At 53.8% G+C, this 21,218-nt stretch overlaps 1 protein-coding gene across 7 annotated transcripts in view; it reads right to left on the bottom strand.

The window, feature by feature from the left end:
• Positions 1 to 5,462: 5,462 nt before the first annotated feature.
• The window catches only part of TBC1D16 (TBC1 domain family member 16), a 31,620-nt gene continuing 15,864 nt past the window's right edge, over positions 5,463 to 21,218 (bottom strand). For 6 of the 7 annotated variants that reach the window (XM_082293792.1, XM_082293796.1, XM_082293793.1 and 3 more), the window contains 9 exons: positions 15,330 to 15,527; positions 13,403 to 13,550; positions 12,229 to 12,396; positions 11,221 to 11,369; positions 10,329 to 10,463; positions 9,483 to 9,669; positions 8,907 to 9,086; positions 8,258 to 8,404; positions 5,463 to 7,775 (listed from right to left, as the gene is read on the bottom strand). In XM_082293792.1, the coding sequence (XP_082149918.1) occupies positions 7,530 to 7,775; positions 8,258 to 8,404; positions 8,907 to 9,086; positions 9,483 to 9,669; positions 10,329 to 10,463; positions 11,221 to 11,369; positions 12,229 to 12,396; positions 13,403 to 13,550; positions 15,330 to 15,527 (1,558 nt within the window). In that variant the 3' untranslated portion in view covers positions 5,463 to 7,529. The remainder of the gene's footprint in view (positions 7,776 to 8,257; positions 8,405 to 8,906; positions 9,087 to 9,482; positions 9,670 to 10,328; positions 10,464 to 11,220; positions 11,370 to 12,228; positions 12,397 to 13,402; positions 13,551 to 15,329; positions 15,528 to 21,218) is intronic. The other variant, XM_082293795.1, reaches the window with a different exon arrangement.

Genomic DNA, 21,218 nt, shown 5'->3' with positions numbered 1-21,218 from the left:
TCCCTGGAGATGCTCGGGCTCGGAGGCGTCTCGAGGGGCGGAATGGGGCAGCCGGAGCCCAGGCAGAGGGGAAGGAGCAGCAAACTCATCCACATCCATGCAGAGAGGGGCAGGGAACGGCCCTGTCACCCCACGGGGGCTGATTCACGAGCAAAGCCCGAGCTGCTGGGCCGGGCGGGTGTGAGCCAGCCAGGAGGAATGTGAGGAAGACAGACGGTGAGGAGGAAGGGCGATTCCCCAGGTATCAGGGTGAGCACCGCTGAGCTGCCGGGCAAAGTGTGAAGGCTGCAGAGCTGGGGCCAGGCACTGGGAGAGGGTGGGAGGGCTGTCCCCAAACTGCATCCCCTGGGGCCTTCCGAGCTGGGCTGGGCACAGGCTGGCAGGCTCTCCTGGAATAGGGAGCTGGGCTGTGGCTGAGGGGAGCCCTGGCAGGAGCTGTGTCCTTCCTGAGCCCTGGCATCATCAGCTGTGTCCTTCCCAAGCTGTGGCCCCAGCACCCAGCTCCCTGTCCCAGCGCACCCACCAGCTTCCTTGCTCCTGCTGCAACTTCCAAGTGAGTTTTGGCCATGCAGGTATGTAACACTGAGCCCAGTGCAGCCATTTCAGACCTGGCGTTAGACAAAGCAAAGTAAATCTCAATAATGCCACCTCCCCACGCCCTGGGCCGCTGCCACAGCGTCTGGGGGCTCAGCCCCGGGCGCGGCAGGTGCCCGTGCCTGTCCTGTCCCCTGTGCCACAGAAGATGCAGGGCTGATTCATCTCCCGCCTTGGCTCCTGCTTACGTATGTTCGCTCTGTTCATTCCCTGCCTGAGCAGCTAAATTAAGCCGAGCAACAATGGGCCATCGATTATCCCATTATATTTCCATCGGGCCTGACTTCCCAGCGGCTCCTGGAGGGCGGCACACGTGGCTCTGGCAGGGGCTCGGTGCAAAGAGCCCCTTGCCAGGTTCTGTTCTTGCCCCTGGTGTCCCACACACCATGGAGACACCAGATCCACAGCCCCACCCCAGATCCACAGCCCCACCCCAGATCCACAGCCCCACACTGGATCCACAGCCCCACACTGGATCCACAGCCCCACCCCAGATCCACGGCCCCACCCCAGATCCACAGCCCCACACTGGATCCACAGCCCCACCCCAGATCCACGGCCCCACACCAGATCCACAGCCCCACACCGGACACTTCCCTGGCTCCGGCAGGGACGATGTGGCAGAACCCAGATGCCAGCACTGATGCACCTGTGTGGGAAATGGTCCTTTGTCAGGGGAACCTCCCCATCCCAAGGACTCTTGAGAACCATCCCAGCTCTGGCAAGGTTGGGTCTTGCTCCAGCCATTTGCGCAGACCTGGGGGCTGTGTCCTCTCTGTCCCTCGCTTTCTGCAGGGCTCTGTCCCTCTCTGAGTCTCAGTTGTCTGTTTCTTCCTGTGTCACCTATTCCAGCCCCGCTTGTTCTGAGTCTTTTTATGACCCAAAAGCTGACAAGCAATTTTTCCGGACCAGAGAGGTTGGCACGTGTGGACCCTTCATGACTGCCCCACAGTGCCCCTCTCCTGGCAGGGCTCCGGCCCGGCTCTGCCCCAGAGCTCCGTGATGCCTGTGACCATCCTGGAGCACGGAGCGTCCTTCCAGCTGCAGTTTGCTGGAGAAGGGCTGGGTCAGGCCGTGTTCGTGGCAGCAAGGACAGGGGTGGGCATCCCGGGGTGGCCCGGGCAGTGCCATGGGGGGTGACAGCCCAGGGGGGCCCCGGTCTGCTCCCTGCGTGGGGCTGGCTCGGACGCCCACTCCCCGCTCCCAGGGCGCTCTGAAGCAGCTCAGGAGCTGAGAGTGACGCTGCTGTGTCTGCACGGGGATGCGCCGGCAGATCCTACCTGCGTCAGCAGCTGAATTCCCTGCTCTCATTCCCGCTCCGGCAGCTCCTTAACCCTTTCCTGCCACCCTGAGCACGGGCTCCTTGGAGCTTATGCCAGGGTGGCTGTGACCCTCCGGCTGTGGCAGCCACACCTGCCCTGTCCCCACACACCTGCGGGAGGGGACGCAGCGTCCCCCAGCTCTGCACCCTCTTCGGTGCCCCGGCTCTCCCGCACCCTTTCCTTTCCCAGCCCGTCCTGGCCACGCTGCATCCCGGCCGGGGTGGGTGCTGTCGCGGCATAGGGCTGCTCCAGAGCCCGGACTGTGCTGTCTCCGCTGTTCCCGATCCCTGGGGAGGGGCGGCAGCGTTTTCCCAGTGCTCCTGCTGCTGTCGGCATCGGCATGGGGCAGTTTTATCACCTTGGCAGAGGGCCTGAAGGCCAGCTGGTGTTTGGGCTGTGTCCAGGGTTTTCAGTCACGGCTGGAAGTTTTTCACTGCCTACCCTCACAATATGGGGCAATATATGGAAATTGGGTTCCTGAAACCAGGACCCAGCTTCTGGAGCCGATTTGGGCCAGGCAGCCCTCCTGGCAGGTGCCTTTGCTCCCCAGCACGAGCAGCACCAAAGGGCTCTCTGCCTTCATCCACAGCACAGGCTCTGCCCAGTGCTGAGGGCTCGGGTCATGCAGGCGTCAAGATCGCTGTGCCGGGGTGTTTGCCAGGTCCCTGGGCTCTGTGGCAGCCCCCGTGTCTCTCCTGCAGAAACCTCTGGAGAGCAGAGAGGACTCTGGCAGATGCCCATCCCTCAGCACCTCCCTGCCGCCTCTGCCACCGCCAAGGTTAGTCAAGCCCCGGCTGCGGACAGAAGAAGCTGAACTTGTTTGTGGTTTCTGAAAGACAGACCCAAGCCAAACAAAATCAAAAATCCCAGGAAGAGTCCTTGGGCTGCTACTTCTCCTGCTGCTGCTTTGCCACATGGAGCAGGAGCTTTGGCAGGGCCTGAACTTGTTGAATTCAGAGGGATCTGGTGTACTGGGGCACTGGAGGGCTGCCAAAGAATCCCTCACCGTCGGCAAGGAGCACCACTCAAAAGTCTGGCTGACCCCAGGTCCCTTTGCTGGGATGCCTGAGCCGTGTCCGTGCTCACTCCTGTGGTTTTGGGAAGGACTGGGTGTGGGGCTGAGCCACGTGCTGCTGCAGCAGGGCTTTCCCCACCCGCGCTCCGCTGGCTCTGGATGGGCAGCGCCAGCCTGGCCGCTCCTCGCTGCAGAGCCCCGGCAGCCCCACGGCGAGTCCGAGCCGGCACCGCTGGCACAGCTCCTGCTGGGCTCTGCCGGAGCTGCCCCAGCCTCTGCTGCTCTTCCAGGTGCAGTGAAACCACATCGCGAGCTGTGTTTGTGTTCAAATGAGCCAAATAAAGGGCGTGCAGAGCCCGGGGCGCCGCGCTCGGGCAGGGCTGGGCTGTGCCCGGGGCAGGATGTGCCCGTGAGCTCCAGCCGGCCGGACTGGTCTATTTTTATGGCCCAAGCGGAGCGACCCGGGGATTAATCAGCCAGCCTAGGAGGACAGGCTACGTTGGGTTTGAAATTCTTTTTAGGCAGGTGAGTCTCTTTGTTCTTGCCAGCTGTAATTTTTCATTTGACAGGCAGCGTCCCTTGACAAAACAGCCAAAGAGCCACATCCAAACACACCCAGCCCTGGGACGTTGGCACCAAGCCTCTCACCTGCCCCTGCCCCACTCCCAGGTGACAATTTCCCCAGTGCAGCAAACTCCAGGGGGCGGTTTGGCCAGACCTGTGTGGTCAGTGCTCAGTGCCAAGGACAAACGAAGCTGACCCATTGACCCCGTCCCGCGCCCCCTCCCAGCCTCGGGACACCGCGTGGCACCTCTCCCCTCTCCCCCCGTGCCCAGGTGTCCTGGGACCAGCCCAGTCTCCCTCTCGAGGTGTCAGGCTGCTCTGTTCCCCTCTCCTCAGGGTTCCAGGCGCAGGATCGGGTTCCCACCGGGATTACAGAGCGTAGCGTTACCAGGGACAGAGGGCTCCGTTTTCGTTCCGCCCTGCTCGCCTTCCCCCCGGCAGCGGGAGGCAGGAGGATGTATCAGCTCAAGGCTGAGGCTAAAGAGGCTTACACTGACTATTTACCTTCGCGAGGGGCTATTTTTGGCTGCTCAGCTGCCGCTAATGCAACGCTCAGGGCGGCGACCGAGAAGACGCCACGTGAGGGTCACTGTTCCTAGGATCCTCTTTCCTCCTCTGTAGGGACCGAAGCCTGGCTTCTTTTTTGTTTCTTGGGGTTTTTTTTTTTCAGATGGCAAAGAGTGTCACAAAGGAAAATCTTGGGGACAGGCCAGAAGGACCTTGGAAATACACTGCCCTGTCCAGCGTGTGACTCGTTGCCATCTTTGCACTGCAGGAACATCCCAAGGTTGCTTCCAGCGCTATCCCAGGCACTGCCAGAGGGCTCCGGTTGGCTTCACAGATCCCATCTGCCCCCCCAGACAAGCTCAGACGGTTGTGGATCTCCAGTGTGAGTTAAATAATGGCATCACAAGCTAATGGACAGGCTGAGACTGGAATCAGGTCACTGGGACGTGAGTGCTGCTGGTCCTTGGGAGCATCTGGGGACCAGCTCCACGCCTTTGTGTCCTTGACTGTGGCAAAGTGGGGTCAGAGTGTGCCAGGGGCATGGAGAGCTCCAGTGGGGAGCACAGGGACAGACACCTGAAGTCTCCTGCTGGCAGAGCGACACTCAGGGCACACCAGGCATGGCAGACTAGCCAAGGGATGGTCCCAGTGATGCACACCCAGAGCTGAGCCCTGCTTCAAACAGAACCCAGCTTACTCCACATGCTGGAAAGCTGCAGTGCAGAGTCTTTAACTAAACGAATCCTGAGTGATTTCCACATTGCTGAATGACATTTTAATAGTGGAAAAATAACACTCCAAATTATCTACTTCATCTCTTCCTATTGTCTTTTACTGGCTGGGAACGAGTGCTGCAGCAAAACCAGCTCTGGCTCTTCTGGGAGGGGTTTGCTGGTGCCTCCCAGCCCACTGCAGGAGTGGGGAGATGAGGAGGGGCTGTTCCCCTGTGCCCAGCACCCCGTGAGCCCAGCAGGGGCTGCCCCCATGCCCAGTCCTGGCAGGGCTGCCCACAGCTCGCGGCTCCTGGGAGGCTCTGGCTGCCCCGGCACCAGGAGCAGCCACAGTGCTGCCAAGGCCTCACAGCGATGCCCGTCCCACGTGGGGCTGGCAGGTGGCAGAAGGCAGTATCTGGCTCCTGCTGTCCCCCTGGGGAGCTGGCACCTGTCCCCACGCCACCGACTGGCTCTGCAGGAAGATGCTTCTGGCATTTTCTGCCGGGTGGTTTTTCTGACCTGAATTCAGCCACTGCCACTTGGAGCTTCCATCTGGATGGAGCCATCGAGTGCTGCCACAGGTCCTTGGGCTGCCATCAGCAGAGCCTGGGGACAGCAGTGCAGGCCCCGCACCCAGCACGTCTCTGAGTGGCTGCAAAAGGGGCGGCTCAAGCTGGGGAATGAATGGTGTCTGCCCAAGTGCTGTCCCCAGCCTGCACAGCAATGGACACACAAAAGCCTCACACAAACTTTTATTATCACTGAAACATCATAAATCTTGATGAACTCCCCGTCCCAGAGCAAAGCAGCCCCAGCCCTTACACGAGGTGTCCCCTGCCAAACCCCAGCTCACACCTGCAGCCTCGGAGCTGCCGCAGCAGGGCCAGCTCAGAGCTGTGCCATTCTGAGTGGGTTTCCCCACTGCTCTCATCCAGGAGAAAGTTTTCGTCCTCTGGATTAAAGGCACACAAATTGGGAGCTGAACTGTCCTCCTGCCACTCAACAGCCAGCCCTTGGCATGTTGCCTTCAGTGGGTCAAGGCTTCTTCCATTCAGGAACACTGCGTGCTCTTGGTTGGTGCTGGTTCACACAGAGCATCCGAGCTCCAGCCTCACTTCCCAGCAGGAATGGGGCTCCAGGACAGGCTGTGGGTAAGGCTTTGCAGAAGGATTTTGAGAGAAATGTGCTTGTCAAGTGCAGGAACCCACCCAGCACTGCCCGAGGACACGGTAGTTCCACACAAACATTCCTGAGAGGCAGAGCTGGGAAGTGAGCCTGCCTAGGGCAGCTCTGTGGGAAGCAGTGTGGAGGGAGTGAGAGGGAGCAGGACAGCCAGGGAAGGCTGCAGAAGGATGCAGGGAGGCACAGCCCACTGCCACCTCAGCTCCTTTTCCACCCCCACAAGGAAACTGCTCCCCTGGCTCTGTTTGGCACAAACGCTGGCTCAGGACATGCCTTTGGAGGCCATGGAATTTGGTAAGAACCTTTGGCAAGAGGGCTCGAGGCCCCAGCTCCACTTCTGGCTGGCAAAATTTACAGCAGACAAGGAGAGAAATGCTGCCCTTTCAAAAACACCCCAAGGGAAACCTTTATCAGACAGAGCTCATCAAAAACGACTGCAACAAAGCAAGTTTCATTTTCACTTTGGGATGTGGAACGGGGGGCACTGGCACTGACTGAAGAGCCTAAAACCCACACGGAGTGTATGTGCCACAGGCTGTGGCAGTGACAGGCAAGGACAGTGAATATTCAGTAATTGAGGAGAGCCAAAGGAAACACAATGGGAAACATACTGGAAACAGCAGACTAAAGTATTAAAGTCTGCAGTTGTCAGCATAAAGAAACAGCTTTGCTGTAATGTGAGAGAATCACAGAATGGTTTGGGTTGGAAGGGACCTTAAAGCTCATCTCATTCCAACCCCTGCCATGGGCAGGACACCTTCCACTAGGCCAGGTTGCTCTAAGCCCCGTCCAGCCTGGCCTGGGACACTTCCAGGGATCCAGGGGCAACCACAGCTTCTCTGGGCACCCTGTGCCAGGGCCTCACCTACCTCCCAGGGAAGAACTGCCTCGCAGTATCTCATGAAGAAGGAAACTTTGGGCGGTGCCTGCGAAATACCCTGACTCAGAGCAGCAGTGCTTTGAGATGTGGGGCTGTCCATTTTCTATAAAAATGGAAAAAAAAATCATGCCAGCCAGTATCCTATAAAACCAGAAAAGGCCAGAGACAAGACTTTGAGGTCACCAGTCCTTCCTTGCTGACAAAGCAGACACCTTTCCTGCAATCCCAACGGTCTGCAGTTTTATTTTTGGCAGATTATAACTAAAATGGCTTTTATGGCTTTAGAAAGAAGCCAGAAGCTGCACGTTTTGGTTGAAGCGGAGAGCGCGTGGTGTGCTCTGGGTGAGGGGACAGTGGCCTTGGCTCTGCTCCTGCCACCTGCCCACCAACACTGCTGGGTAGCCTTGGCTCCCCAGAGTGTTCTCGTTTCTCACCAGCGAGTAAGAAAGTTCTGGTTGCTAACCAGTCCAGTCCCAGAGGGAGAATAAAAAGTCCTTGTTAAAACCTAGAAAAGCTTGTTTCTAACAAAATCAAATCCAAATACGGTTCCTGGGTCGATGCCTCTCTCTCAGGTTCCACCACCCGTGCAATGGAACTTCCCCTACAGAGCAATTTAATTCCTCTTCCATTCCGCACCTTTCAGTCTTCTCAGGAGTCTTGACAAGCTATTCCTCCATTTTTTTCTTCAACGTTTTTTCCTATGCACATCCTTCCTGCCCTTCCCTTCCGCTGTCGCACCCTGTTCCTCCCAGCTATTTTCGGAAGGCAAAGACATCCCGTGTTTTCAGGCCTTTCTTGCCTTCACTTCCTGGTTTAGGAGAAGACACTTCCACCAGCCCCCCGTATGGGCAGCTCTCGGACTCCGGGTGGTGGCCAGAGCACTCCACAGCGGGGATGAAGCCACTGTCCCACATGCCTGTCCCACACAGCTTGCAGAGGTCATGCAGGCTGCAGGGGATGCGGGGGAGCAGGTGGAACTGATAGAGCAGACTCCTGGCCTAGGGGGAGAGAGGGGAAAAATGTTCACTCCTCACCAGGAGACCAACACAGAGAGCTGAGGTGGCCCCCCACCCAATCCTCCTGCTTGGCTACCTGCGCCTCAGCAAAGGCATGTCCAGCCAAACAGCTGAGGGTTACCTGGGGCACTGGGGACAGTGGCAGGTCACAGGGGCTGCCACACACCACAGCTCATCCCATGGCCCCAGTCCCTCCCAGCCAAGAGGGAACCAACATGGCCCCAACAGCTCTATCTCCATTTCCCTGAGCAGGTTATCCAAACAAGGGTTATCCCAACCACACTGTCACCTCCCAAGCACTCAACAAATACCTCCTCCTGCTGCAAATCTTGTTTCCAGGCAAACAGCAGCATCCCACCCAGCCACAAGGATACAGGAGATGCCAAGCTGAAGCAGCAGTCCCTGGTTTTCTCAACACTAACTCATCTCTGGACCTTGTCCCACATGGGCACCTGGGCATTTACCTTCCTGAGTACGAGCTCCCCGTTCATGTGCATGGCCAGGTTGCCGAAATGCAGCAGCATCTGGTCAGTGGCCAGCTGCTGCTCGATGACGTCGTCCCCGTAAATCACCACGATGGCCACGCAGATAAAGAGGTGGAAATAGTCTGTCTGCAATGGGAACAGAGGGGCTGCTGTACAGCAGGTGGAGGCAGAGCTCTGCCTTCACCTCCCACCCTCTGCAAACGGGTCCTTGGTGAGAGATTTTGCTCCCTTCAGTTCTGCCCAGCGGTGAGAACGTGAGTTACTGGTGACTTCTGAACCACGGCTGAGCCAAAGCCTCTTCCCTTCACAGCACGGCAGCAAGGTCTGCACCAGTGCTTGCACCATAGAGCAGATTTCTGGGAAGGCATTTCCCAGCTGTGTAAGAGAAGCCTGAACTTCAGAAGTGGGTGTTCAGCATTTTCTGATACACCTCCTTGTGAAGCCTGGACACCCCCAAGGAGGAGAGGCAAGCAGGGCTCCATCCTCCTGCTACATAGATAAACCTCTGCCATAGCCACAGACCCAACTTCTTTTGGCTACTTTGCTGCTAAGAGCCTTTCTGGGAATCCTCAGTACTGAGGGGTGAGGACTCAGCCAGGACGCGCCGTGCCCGTGGCAGCTGCCTCACCTGGTAGTGAGCCCAGCACGCCTCCCACATGCGCAGCGCCTCGGCCTCCGGGAACTCCCGCTTGAAGCAGAGCAGGATCCAGCGGTGACAGAAGAGCATCTGCAGCCCATCCTCTCCCAGGGCACACAGGTGCTGGTGGAAGCGGGGGTGCATCAGCCGCAGCAGCTCACGCAGGTACAGCTGCAAAGGACAACCTGAGCTGAGGCCCTACCTTGGGCTCCCCTCAGCACTCCGCGCAACCAGAGCTGGAGAGCTGGAGAGCTCTTCTCTCTCAGCTGCCATTTCACAAGAAAGATGGATATAATGGCCTCTGGAGTGCCTCAATCACCCAGGATCAATTCTATCCACCAGGTATTTCAATAGAATCACAGAATCCTAGAATATCCTGAGTTGGAACTGACCCACAAAGGATCATCAAAGTCCAGCTCCCGGCCCTGCACATAACAATCCCAAGGATCACCCCAAGGATGTAGGGGCTTTGGAGTGTGACTTGGCATGCTGGAATGCCCCAGCCCAGGGAACTGGGGAGAGAAGAAGCCTTGACAGGGCTGAAGGCTGCCCAGCACACAGCCTCACCAGCTGCTTCTCCATGTCCTCGTCCCGGGGAGAGCTGATGAAGATCGTGTTCTGCATCAATCCAACGAAGCACCAGAAAGTATCCGACTCATCCAGGACCTCTGCCAGGAGTGGGGCAACCAGGTCAGACATGCCCTGGGAGTATCCAATGGTTGGGTTAAATACTGCATAGTTCAGCAAGATCCTCCTGGAGCAGAGACAGAAACAGAGAGGTGGGACAGGTGAGGGCAGGTGACAGCATCATCTCAGGGACAAAGACACAGAGCCTCATGTGAGGTGCTATAACAGACAGGGAAGCCCTGCTGCAAACACCAGTCCTGTGGCATAAACTTCAGGAAAAGGTCTGGCATTCACAGACAGCAAAATATAAACAGAAAATGAGACTTTAAAAAGATTAAGAGGACAGAAATGAAGGGCCCGTGGGAAAGGAGAGATGATGCCCAACACATCCATAAAGCTCCAAGCCATTGCTGGATGAAACCCAACTCTTTTGAGGTCACACCTCTACAGGTCACACTCTCACGGAGCAGACTCTGGTGTGCTTGTCCTCTACCCCATCAAGAGAACCACAGACCCAACCACCTGCCTACAGCCCTACCACAGCACCTTTGCTGTGCCTGTGTGTGCAGAGAAGCTCTGGGATGGGAGCAGGGTTATAGGATCGAGAAGGGAATGGCTACAGCAGCAGTGGGAGCACTGGGGAAGGCCTCGCTGTTGCATCCCTTGGTTCCAGAGGCATGGTGGGTGCTGTGCAGCACTCCCAGGCAGCCTGGGCTGGGAGCTGATCAAGTTGTCTCTATACTGAGCAGGACATGGTTTTTAGGACACCGGAATCAGACACTTCACCTCATGGTCTCCACATTTGGGTTGTCCTCCCCTCGGAAGAACTGGTTGCTGCGGTCGGTCCTCACGACATCCTTGTCCACTGTGAACTGCACCTGGCGCCAGAAATCCTTCTGCTCATCCGGAGTCATGGACAACCTGGAAACCGTGCAGCAACAGCACAGGGTTGCCAAGAGAGGAATGTGATTGCCACAATGAACAAAAAGCCTCATTTCAGTCTTAGTTTGCAGAGAAAAGCTATTTGTGTACTGAGTTTCCTCAGCACCTGAAAAACAGACCAGCAGGTCTGTCCAGAACAGAGGACTGCCTGTCCCAAGGGATTACTGGAAGGAGCCTCCTGGGTTATAAATGGGATGACACGACGTGTTTGCTGCAATGAGCACTTCAGAAGCATCAGGCTCTGCTCTCCACTGCTCCTTGGAACTCAGCACACCAGAACTCAGCACTCTGGTTTGACTGTCTTCTGATTATTAACAGTACCGTCCCTCTCCAGCTTCAATGTACCCACCTCCATTTAACAACACCCAATTCTTGCATTAACAACCTTCTGGAAGTACATAACCCTTCTCATCCCTTATTTTTATGTACATTTTATTTATAAAGAAATATAAGATCCCTATTTCTCCTTCAGTGTTCTAACCCGAGCCTTGCCTGTGAGGCGTTCCCCTGTGTGGTACTGACGAGCCTGTTTCAAGAGCCCAGGGAAGGTAATGTTTGAGCTCCGTGGCATTAGCCCCAGAGCCTCAGGAGGTCAGCAGTGCCCAACATGCCTCCTTCACCATCCCTCCCCCTTCTCTTCTCTACTCTCCTGATGCAAAGGATGCAGAGACTGACGTGTCACTGCGAGGTCTGGCCCAAGGAAGATGAGCAGGGGAGGATGATGATGGTCTGTTACCTTTTCTCCTGGATCTCAAAGTATTCTTTCCTCTTCTGCAGCCTCAGTGCCTCTCTCTCTTCAGAAGTGGACTCGTAGCTATAGTAGTGCAGCAGAAAGGGCCACACCTCCCCACGGATGGAAATATCAATCCCACCAAAGAAAATGGCCTGGAAGAAGGAGCAAAAGTTATGGCTGGTACAGTTTTAGCATTCCCAAAAACAGCAACAAGCAACTGCCTGCTGCTGTGCTTTGGTGCCTCTGCAGTTCTTTCCTGACAAGTGACGCCTTGATTCAAGCTCCTGCAATTTGCACATGTTTAGAGGGAAAGTGCTGGCCCTCTATTCCCAGATCAGACACAAATCAGGCTCATTTCAATGTCAATAACCACCCCCGGAGAGGCTCTATGATTAACGTGTCGTTCTCATGTCACGGCTTAATCCCAAATCCTGGAGACTGCACTGCACTGCAAACTTCTCTCTCAGGGCCCGGGCCCAGTGCTCGCCTCAGCCCTGTTATTTCATACAGCAATCTCAGTTTATACAGCAATCTTGGTTCATACAATCTCAGCTATTTCAACCATCTCAGTTCTTTCAGCAATCTCCAGTGTCCTCTGTGACTCGGTCACACATTCTGCAAACACAGCAGGCACTGGGCACTTCGGTTTATTGATTTCAAATGGCAGCAGAAGTGGGACAGCTCCTTGGTCAGGGAAATGCTCCACCATCACAGAATCATAGAATTGTTAGGGTTGGAAGGGACCTCTAGAGATACCCAGTCCAACCTCCCCTGCCAAGGCAGGGTCACCTAGAGCAGGTGATACAGGACATGCCCAGGTGGGAATCTGCTGGAATGCGCTCCTACCTGAGCAGATTCCAGTCCCACAGCAAGATGTCCAGCCAGGGCTTCACTCACCAGTCTCCATCCTCCCAAATGCCCAGCTCTTGCCCCTGGCAGGAATGCAAACTCCTGCAGTTCCCCCTGGGGACTCAAACTCTGCACAGGAAAGAGCAGAGGAAAGCCCCTCACCTTCCTCAGTTTGTACTCTTCTTCCACCTGCCCAGCCTCGTTGAGGTGGTGCAGCCAGGCAGACACGTCGAGGCGCCTGTACGAGTTCTCCTCGGGGTGGGTCTCTGAGGAGGGCAGCTTGGGGCGGCGGATGGAGAACTGCATGCAGGTTTTCTCATCTGCAAGCTGCTGAATGGGGGAAAACAAACCACAACTGCAGCAGGAGCCAGGGAGAGCAGCAGAGTGTGAAGCCCAGAGCAGGGAAACCTCTGCATGGTTCGTGTAGGATTAAGCACTGAGGAGCTGCACTTGGGGAGGTTTTGTTTTGTTGGGTTTTTTTTTAAATTCCAACCATTACAATAACAAGAGTGATTTGAATAATTAAAATCCACCACAAAACAGCTTCATCTTAAAAAAAAATTAGTTTCCATTCCTTCTCCAATCTTATCCCTGACCTGAAACTGAATTAATGCTGCTTACAGCAAAACTTGCCCCTGCCAGGAATGCCTGCAATAAATTACATATGATTGGCCATATACAAAGGGATTGCTGTTAGGAGAGCGGGGAACTGCGCTGCCAGGCTCTCTGAGGGCACTCAGGATCCCAGTGCAAGGCTGCAGCTGACATTTAATTTAAAAATCAAAGGTTGCTCAATGCAAAAAGTGAGCCCATGCGACTGTAATAAGAAAAGCAGCGGGGGGCTCTGTGGGAAGGATGGAAATTTAAAAATCACTGTTTCTAATAAGCACATACAATATCTTAAACAGATAATTAAAGAGCTCTTATCACATTTGTATGTAGACTGAACAAAATATGGCAAGATGCCTTGTCAAAACATTCTCCAAACAGAATGTTACACGTCACAAGATGGATGAAAGGCTCTGACACAATTTCCAACCTATCTCTGCAGATTTCCAGACACCTTCTGTCCCTAAAGGACAGTGCCAACCTGTCACGTCTAGCAAAATCACTACCTAAGTAAGTCTTCTGGATGATCTTCCCCCATATTCCACAGGTAGAACAGGAATGTGTGGAGACAGACAAGTCCAAGAGAGACCTTGAGTCTGGCTTGCACTTCCATCCTAAACATCCAGCACCTGGCAGCTTCCTGCCTGGCCTGGTGACATGAACTCAAAGCCTCATTTCTCCAGGGCACCAACCCAAGTGTGAAACACCAAGAGCCTCGCTCAGGTACCTGGTCCTTGAGATGGGTCTCTGTGCAGTACTTCCATTGCTGAAACACCTCGGACAGTTTATCCAGGCCACCGTGATGAAAATGGAAGATCTTGTACTGGCTCTCCCTGCTCGCCACCACCAGCTGCCCACAGGTACATGCCTCATCACTGTGGGAACAACGGAGAACAACCTGCAGGGACCACCCAGCACAGCGAGGGACCAGCAGGGACACGGCGCCTCAGGGGAGAGACAGTGCAAAGCAAGTGACAAAGTGCAACACCAACCAAGCTGCCCCTTCAAACAGGGCACAGAGGCAGTTTTACATCTCTGGGACTCAATGATCCTTACGGGTCACTTCCAATTGAGACATTTTATGATTGTATGACATGGCCATGGTGACAATTTTCTCCACTTGTGCCTGGTAACAGCACTATTTTTACCCTTCCTTCACATGAAGGAATTAAAATTTGTCTTCCCTGGAGAAAAAACCACAGGAAGTCTGTCCCAGAAACATTAAGGCAGTACACAAAGTCATCTCCTTGGGATGCGCAGACTTGCTCACACACAGCTTTGTCCAAAGAAACAGGGAGCGAGAGCAAAAAGAGGGAGTAAAAATGTTTTTGCAATAATTTGAAATAAATTTTGTAGTAATTTGAAAGATAACTGAAGAGGGTGAGAGCAGCAAGACTCTAGAGGAACCTGGTGAGGGGCAGGCAAAGGTACCAAAGATAAAGATGTTTTTCACATCCCCAGGTTATTTGAAGCATTTTTGGTATGACAGCTAAGAGCAACCTTTCCTTTACTAAAAATAAAATCCTTTCGGCTCTGTAACTGTAATTCAGAGGCTCTCCTTGGGAAGGCTGACACTCACTTTCCTGTAGACAATTGTTCTGGAAAGGCTTCCAGGTAAAATTGCAGAAACCACCTCCCCCTAGAGCCCCAACACAGAGCATGCACAACTCCCAGAAATCATACAGCTCACACACGGCTCACACAGCTCACACAGCTCAGACACAGCTCACACACGGCTCACACACGGCTCACACACGGCTCACACAGCTCACACAGCTCACACAGCTCACACACAGCTCACACACGGCTCACACAGCTCACACAGCTCACACACAGCTCACACACGGCTCACACAGCTCACACAGCTCACACAGCTCAGACACGGCTCACACGGCTCACACAGCTCAGACACGGCTCACACAGCTCACACACGGCTCACACAGCTCACACACAGCTCACACACAGCTCACACACGGCTCACACACAGCTCACACACAGCTCACACAGCTCTCACAGCTCACACACGGCTCACACACGGCTCACACACGGCTCACACATGGCTCACACACGGCTCACACATGGCTCACACAGCTCACACACAGCTCACACAGCTCACACAGCTCACACACAGCTCACACGGCTCACACAGGGCTCACACAGCTCACACACAGCTCACACACAGCTCAGACACAGCTCTCACACACAGCTCACACACACAGCTCACACACAGCTCACACACAGCTCACACACAGCTCACACAGCTCTCACACACAGCTCACACACACAGCTCACACACGGCTCACACAGCTCACACATGGCTCACACAGCTCACACAGCTCACACACGGCTCACACAGCTCACACAGCTCACACAGGGCTCACACACAGCTCACACACAGCTCACACACGGCTCACACAGGGCTCTCACAGGGCTCACACAGCTCACACAGGGCTCACACACAGCTCACACACAGCTCACACACAGCTCACACACGGCTCACACAGGGCTCTCACAGGGCTCACACAGGGCTCACACAGGGCTCACACATGGCTCACACGGCTCACACAGGGCTCACACACGGCTCACACAGCTCTCACAGGGCTCACACAGCTCACACAGGGCTCACACAGAGCTCACACACAAGGACCCAGTACCTGAAGAAAAGGCGAAGGGATCTCATTTGTCCCAGGTCGACTCTGAAGACACCACACACCTGCTCGAGGGCAAATACCTTCTGCTGTTCATCCCATCTGGTGCTCTGCATTTGCCCATTGTTCTCCTGGAACTGGGCACTGGTGTCCAGGCTGGAGGCAGAGCTGGTGGAGCAGGTCATGCGATTGTCACACGTGTCCCTGTGGACAGAGCATGGGGACAAAATCTCCATCAGCCATGGGAGGCTGTGGGTACAGGCAATAACCACAGCTGCTCCATGTTAAAAACCTTTAGTCAGAGTTCTGAAGCATAAATTATTTTTATTTCAATTAATTCCCTACCATCCCAAAAAGCATCTTGGTTTTGGTCTTTATTCCTAAAGTTCTTGCATGCAGAACTAGGGAGAGCCAAACCCATTCCTCAAAACACCAACTTCTGAGAAGGCAAAATGAAGAAGCTCAAGCAATCCCCTCAGTGTCCAGCTCAGCCACTCCACACCAGGATGGGGACAGGAGGAATGAGCACATTCCAACAGCAGTATGGACCTGGGATCTCATCTGGGAAATTCCCTCTTTGACCAGTGAGATCCAAAGATGTTTCCCCTGAACTCAAGTTTCTCATTACACCTCTGCAAGTGGACCTGCCAAGCCTGGATTCATGTCCATAAACTCCAGACAAATGGTTTCCACCTGCAATCTTGAAACTTGGGAGAGTTAAGGATTGGGAAATCACACCTGAGCTCTTCAACCCGCTGCAAAGCAGAGATGGTGAACCCAACCCTTTCCCAACCCACCCCAGATCTCCCGCTTTAAATGCAAACTGAGTTCACACTCAAAAAGCCCCCATGTCCCCACCAGCCCCATCCCAAAAGAAAAATATCAGTGCTTTGGGAATTAAGTGAATGTGAAACTGTGACCCCTTGGCTCGTAAAAAGGCCAATGCACGTGAACAATCTCGGCGCGGGCTCTGAATGGGCTCTGCTGTGAAATCGGGGTTTGCCAGACAAGGCCCGGAGCAGGTACAAAGCAGCCCCCTGCAAGGCCACTTTATGTGGTGTTTTCTAATCCTCTTATCCAACAATGTGGGCACTGAACGCTGGAAATCACACACTCAGCATGCACTTCACATCCGTGTGCCTCCCGCGCCTGGCTCCAGGGCCTCTTCCCCAGGGACCAGCCTCATGGGCAGCACCTCCCCGTGGGTCAGGGCAGCGCATTCCGACAGACAGGGCTCAGGACAGCCCAGGGAGTTGGTTACATTTTTAACCAAGGCCCGTTCCAATGTGTGACTCAGATCCCCGAGCCCATTCCTGCTCCTGTAGCACTGTCTGGATGACACCAAGGCTGGCTGACTACAGCTAAAGGAGCAGCTTCGTGGCTCTCTGGGAATGAAGTTCTGCTGCTCCAGTTTTTGGAAAGGAAGCAGCGAAGCAGAACTCACATTCAGGCCATTCGGAGAACAGGGACTCAGAAGGGATGTGGCATTAGGGATCACACCACACATCCAAACTCACTCCAACTGTTAGACACCGGGATACCTCGGACCACAGGCACAGCTGTACCCCATCCCCTGCTTTGGGAATTTTTCCATGAAGATTGTACTGGCCTTTATGAAAAATCAAGCATTACTTTCTGATAAAGCAGCAAAATGTAACACTTTCTAAAACATTCAGTGTCTAACATTAATGCAGATGTAACAAGAGTCCTGGTACAAGACACTTGGGCTGGACTGCCTGCTAGGAGCAGCTGGTATTTATGGAGCAACACTTCGTAACAGCCACAGCTGGTTACACAGGATTTTCCTGGAAGAGATGACTCAAACTAACTCAAAGACTAAGCAGAGGCAACCCATTTTCTAAAACTCTTGCAAAGATGAGCTGGTCAGTATGGCAGTGGGCTGGAGGATGGGTTGGTGTGAGGATCATGCAGGTCCTGGTCACAGAGGTCCATGTGTCCATTCTTCAAGAACATCACCTGAAATGACCAGCAGAAATGTCCAGAGAACTGCCAAGAAATGAGTTACAGTAGAGCTGGGCAGGGTGGCTTTGATCCTGGGCGTTCTGTAGTTCCTCAGCACAGCACAGCATTTCCAGCTGCTCCATAACCCAAACCTGCCCCAGCTGCAGCAGCAGCCAGCCGAGACCCGCGGGCAGGAGAGCCCGGGCACAGTCCTGGCACTGGGGGATCTTCCGGAAATGCTTCTCCAAGACAAATGTTTACAGTTCCCATCCAGCCACCGGTGACAAGCTCCCACACGCATCCCATGGGCACGGAAGCATCTTGTGTCAGTGGGTTCCCCCTTTCCAGGCAGGGTGAACAGAGTGTCTCAGCCTGTGCAGCCCAGGGAAACTCCGATGTTCTCACTGATGCAGAGGGTGAAATCTGAAAGAGACACCTGTGCCCCCCCTGCCCTTCACAGGGGTCAATGGACACAAACATTCACACTCAGGACAGATGCAGAGACAGAACCACCTCGTGCTGGTGCTCACTGAGTCACTGGGGAAATTTGGAAAAAACCCGCACTGTGTCTAAAATTACTTTTTCCTGTACATATTGATTGAAAAAAAATTGAAAACACTCTAATTTCTGTACTACTTTTAAACAAAATTTTAATATTGAGATCATTCTGTAGGCCAGTAACAATAAGCACTATGATCTCTGCTAATTTTGTGGGGTTTGGGGAGTCCTCTAACCAGGCACTCAAGATAGACAGATGCAGGGGGAAGAGTTTATTGTTTGTCAGACTATTCTATCTGTTGGATGAGGAATTTATCCCAGAGCACCCTGTAAAAGCAGGGAGCTGAAACACTGCAACGCAAATAGCCAGAGGAACATTCCAGAGAGACTTTGGGTTGTCGGATCCAGGAAAAACAGAGCACCAGCTAGTACACAGCACTGGTCAGCAAAACAACAAGTGCAGTGGGCCATGGAAATAAAAGGGACAGGGAAAAAAATCAAGGAGGATTAGTGAAACCTGGGTTAGGAAACCCTGGGCCATGTTCAGTCCAAGAAGGTCATGGAGGGGCTGGAGCACGTCCAGGGAAGGGAACGGAGCTGGGGAAGAGTCTGGAGCCCCAGGAGCAGCTGAGGGAGCTGGGGGGGCTCAGCCTGGGGAAAAGAAGGCTCAGGGGGGACCATCTCTTCCTTGACAGAAGAGTGGAGCCAGCTGGGGGTCAGGCTCTGCTCCCAGGGAACAAGGGACAGGACAGAGAGAAACAGCCTCAAGTTGTGCCAGGGGAGGGTCAGGTTAGATATTGGGGAAAAATTCTTCACGGAAAGGGCTGTCAAACATTGGAACAGGCTGCCCAGGGCAGTGGTGGAGTCCCCACCCCTGCAGGCATTTAACAGCCATGTGGATGTGGCACCTGGGGACATGGGTCAGTGGTGGCTTTGGCAGTGCTGGGGGAATGACTGGACTCGATCTCTGAGGGCTTTTCCAACCCAAATGATTCTGTGATTCTGTGATTCCACTTCAGCCTTTTGCCCTCACCCAAGTCCCACCACTCTTGTCTCAAAACACATCCCATTCCTGCTGGGGAGCAGGACCAGGGGCTGATATACTTTTTCCACTCAACAATCAACTACAGCAGCCAACCATATCCACATTCCTGGAGCCTTTGCAGCCCCTAAGGAGCCACCATTCTCCTCCCACCACATGGGACCTCTCACACAGTCAAGGAGCTCAGACACTGCAGGTGAGACTCAACCTACAGCAGTGGGACCCAACTCACAGTTCCAAAGCCCTGGAACACACCTACGGTGCAGAGAGAGCTAAACCCAGTTATTATTTCTGTTCCAGAGACCTGCCCCGATTACCTGGGAAGCCAATTTCAGCAACAAAGACCTAATAACTCATTTTACGATGTGATGTGACAAATACAATTACAAGAGAGAAAGGGGCTGAAGGCTACAGCCATGATGTGGCAGTTACCCAAGCTGTCAGCGTGCACCACCTGATTCCCAGAGAGCCCCCTGCCAGAGCCAAACCCTGCCGCTGGAGCTGGCTCTCCATCACCCCTGCGCTAACGCACGCTGTCACTAATAACAGCTCCCACAGCCCCAGCATTCCTGCATGCCGGCTTGGGACCATCATTTACAGACAATGAGTATCATCATAATGTATGAGCATCCATGTAATGGGAATTACATGCCCCTTTTCCTCCCCAGGGGTTAGCGTTTCTCTGTTTCTACACTATTCCCCACAGGCACTGACCTTCTGGGTTCCTCTTCTTCCCAGCAAGGTGAAACAGCTCCTGGCAGCATCAGCTGCTAAGAAAGACAGCTTCAAACAAATAATCTGCCAATAAAAGTTCAAAGCTATCCTGAAATGCCTAAAAATTTAGTGCAGTGGCTGTACAGAGTGAGGTAATATTGAGCATCTGGAACCCAAATCCATTGTTCTGATAAAAAAAGTGTCCTTGACAAAATACATATATTATAGACTGTGAAACGTGCTGACTTCAGTGACATGAAAGACATGCAAAGGAAACCAGACTTGTAATTTAGGATTAAAAAAAAAGATGTCAAAATGTCTCTGCTCACTCTGGAGAGCAGGGCTGGAAGGACACTCGCAGGACAGCACCAGCTTCCCACGGAGTATGGCCACACAGAGCCAGCCATGGACAGGGAAACGCTGCCGTCGCACCAGCTCCTCACTCTGACCAGCACAGACCAGTAACCAGGTTAAGAATTGTGTTAAATCCACCCTTTGGCTGAAAACATTTGGAACTTGAAGTTCCTGCGCCTCAGAGAACCTGAACAGAATCGATTTCCACTGACCACAGTGACTAGGGAACAAGGTGTTGGATAGCCTGGATTTAGAAAGCCTAGCCAGAATTTCTAAAATTAAATGTCAAAACATCCTCATGTGGAAGCATTTCTATACGTCTGCAAACGTGTGGGAAACAAATCTAACAATTCCTCCTGTTTGTTGGGGAAACCTGGGAAAAACTGCTCAGGCTGCTACAGTACAAAGTACACAGATGTCAACATGGACTTTCCAAGAGCTTGTTCCACAGGCTTTCCATTGATCTGTTTGCTTTCAAAACATAAATTTCCCCACGTTGAACTGCACTAAATGCTATTTAGTAGCTAATTAACTTTCTGTGCTGAAAACCTCCTGTAATTGCACTTCTTTCACCTTTTTGAGCCCGTGTCCCCCAGGGAACCCAGGCTGTCCTACGGCATTTGTTCTGCTCATTTCTATCTCACAGGCACAAGTTCCTTCCTGACACCGGGCTGCCAATCACGGCTGCAGAGGTCACTGGAGACCAAATTAGGAGCACTCTGCCTCTGACAAACTTGCTTCGCTTAGCTTGTTGTAAAGGGAAAATAAACAGTTACGAAAAATAATTGTATCCTTTCAAGCAGGGCACCGGGAAGCAAATCCAAGCGCTTGTCCTAGTCAGCGCATTGTTGTTAGTCACTCCTCGCATTCCTGTTATTAACAACATCCAAAGAACAGGCTGTTTACATCTGGAAAGTGCTGGAGCCCCTCCCTCACCTCGGCCAGGCCGGAGCACAGGGTCCGTGGCCACGAGCCGTGTTCAGGCGCTGCGGGGAGCGCACGGACTCCGCAGGCACCCTCTGACCTTGGGCTGAAACACCAAGTTCACCGTCAGGGACGGGCTGGGAATTAACACCGGCTCTGCCAACACCAGCCTGACAAATAAACCACTGTAACACGGCGAGGGACTCGCAGAAACCCGATTATGCAGCTTTGCCTTCTGACGGGCGTAATTGGTTTGTCCTTGAGAAACAAAGATCAAACCGATTTGTTGTGCTTTACGGGGCTATCGCAGTGCGTGTTCCCAGCGCCCTGCCCGCCTTCCCAGAGCTTCCCAGCTCCCTGGCAGAGGCAGAACGCGGATCTCCATCCCAGACCTTGGTGAC

This window comes from Coloeus monedula (genome assembly GCF_965178545.1).
Source record: "Coloeus monedula genome assembly, chromosome: 19".
Classification (NCBI taxonomy): Eukaryota; Metazoa; Chordata; class Aves; order Passeriformes; family Corvidae; genus Coloeus; species Coloeus monedula.
The sequence above is the reverse complement of the archived record's forward strand: the minus strand, read 5'-3'. Positions and strand labels throughout refer to the sequence as shown.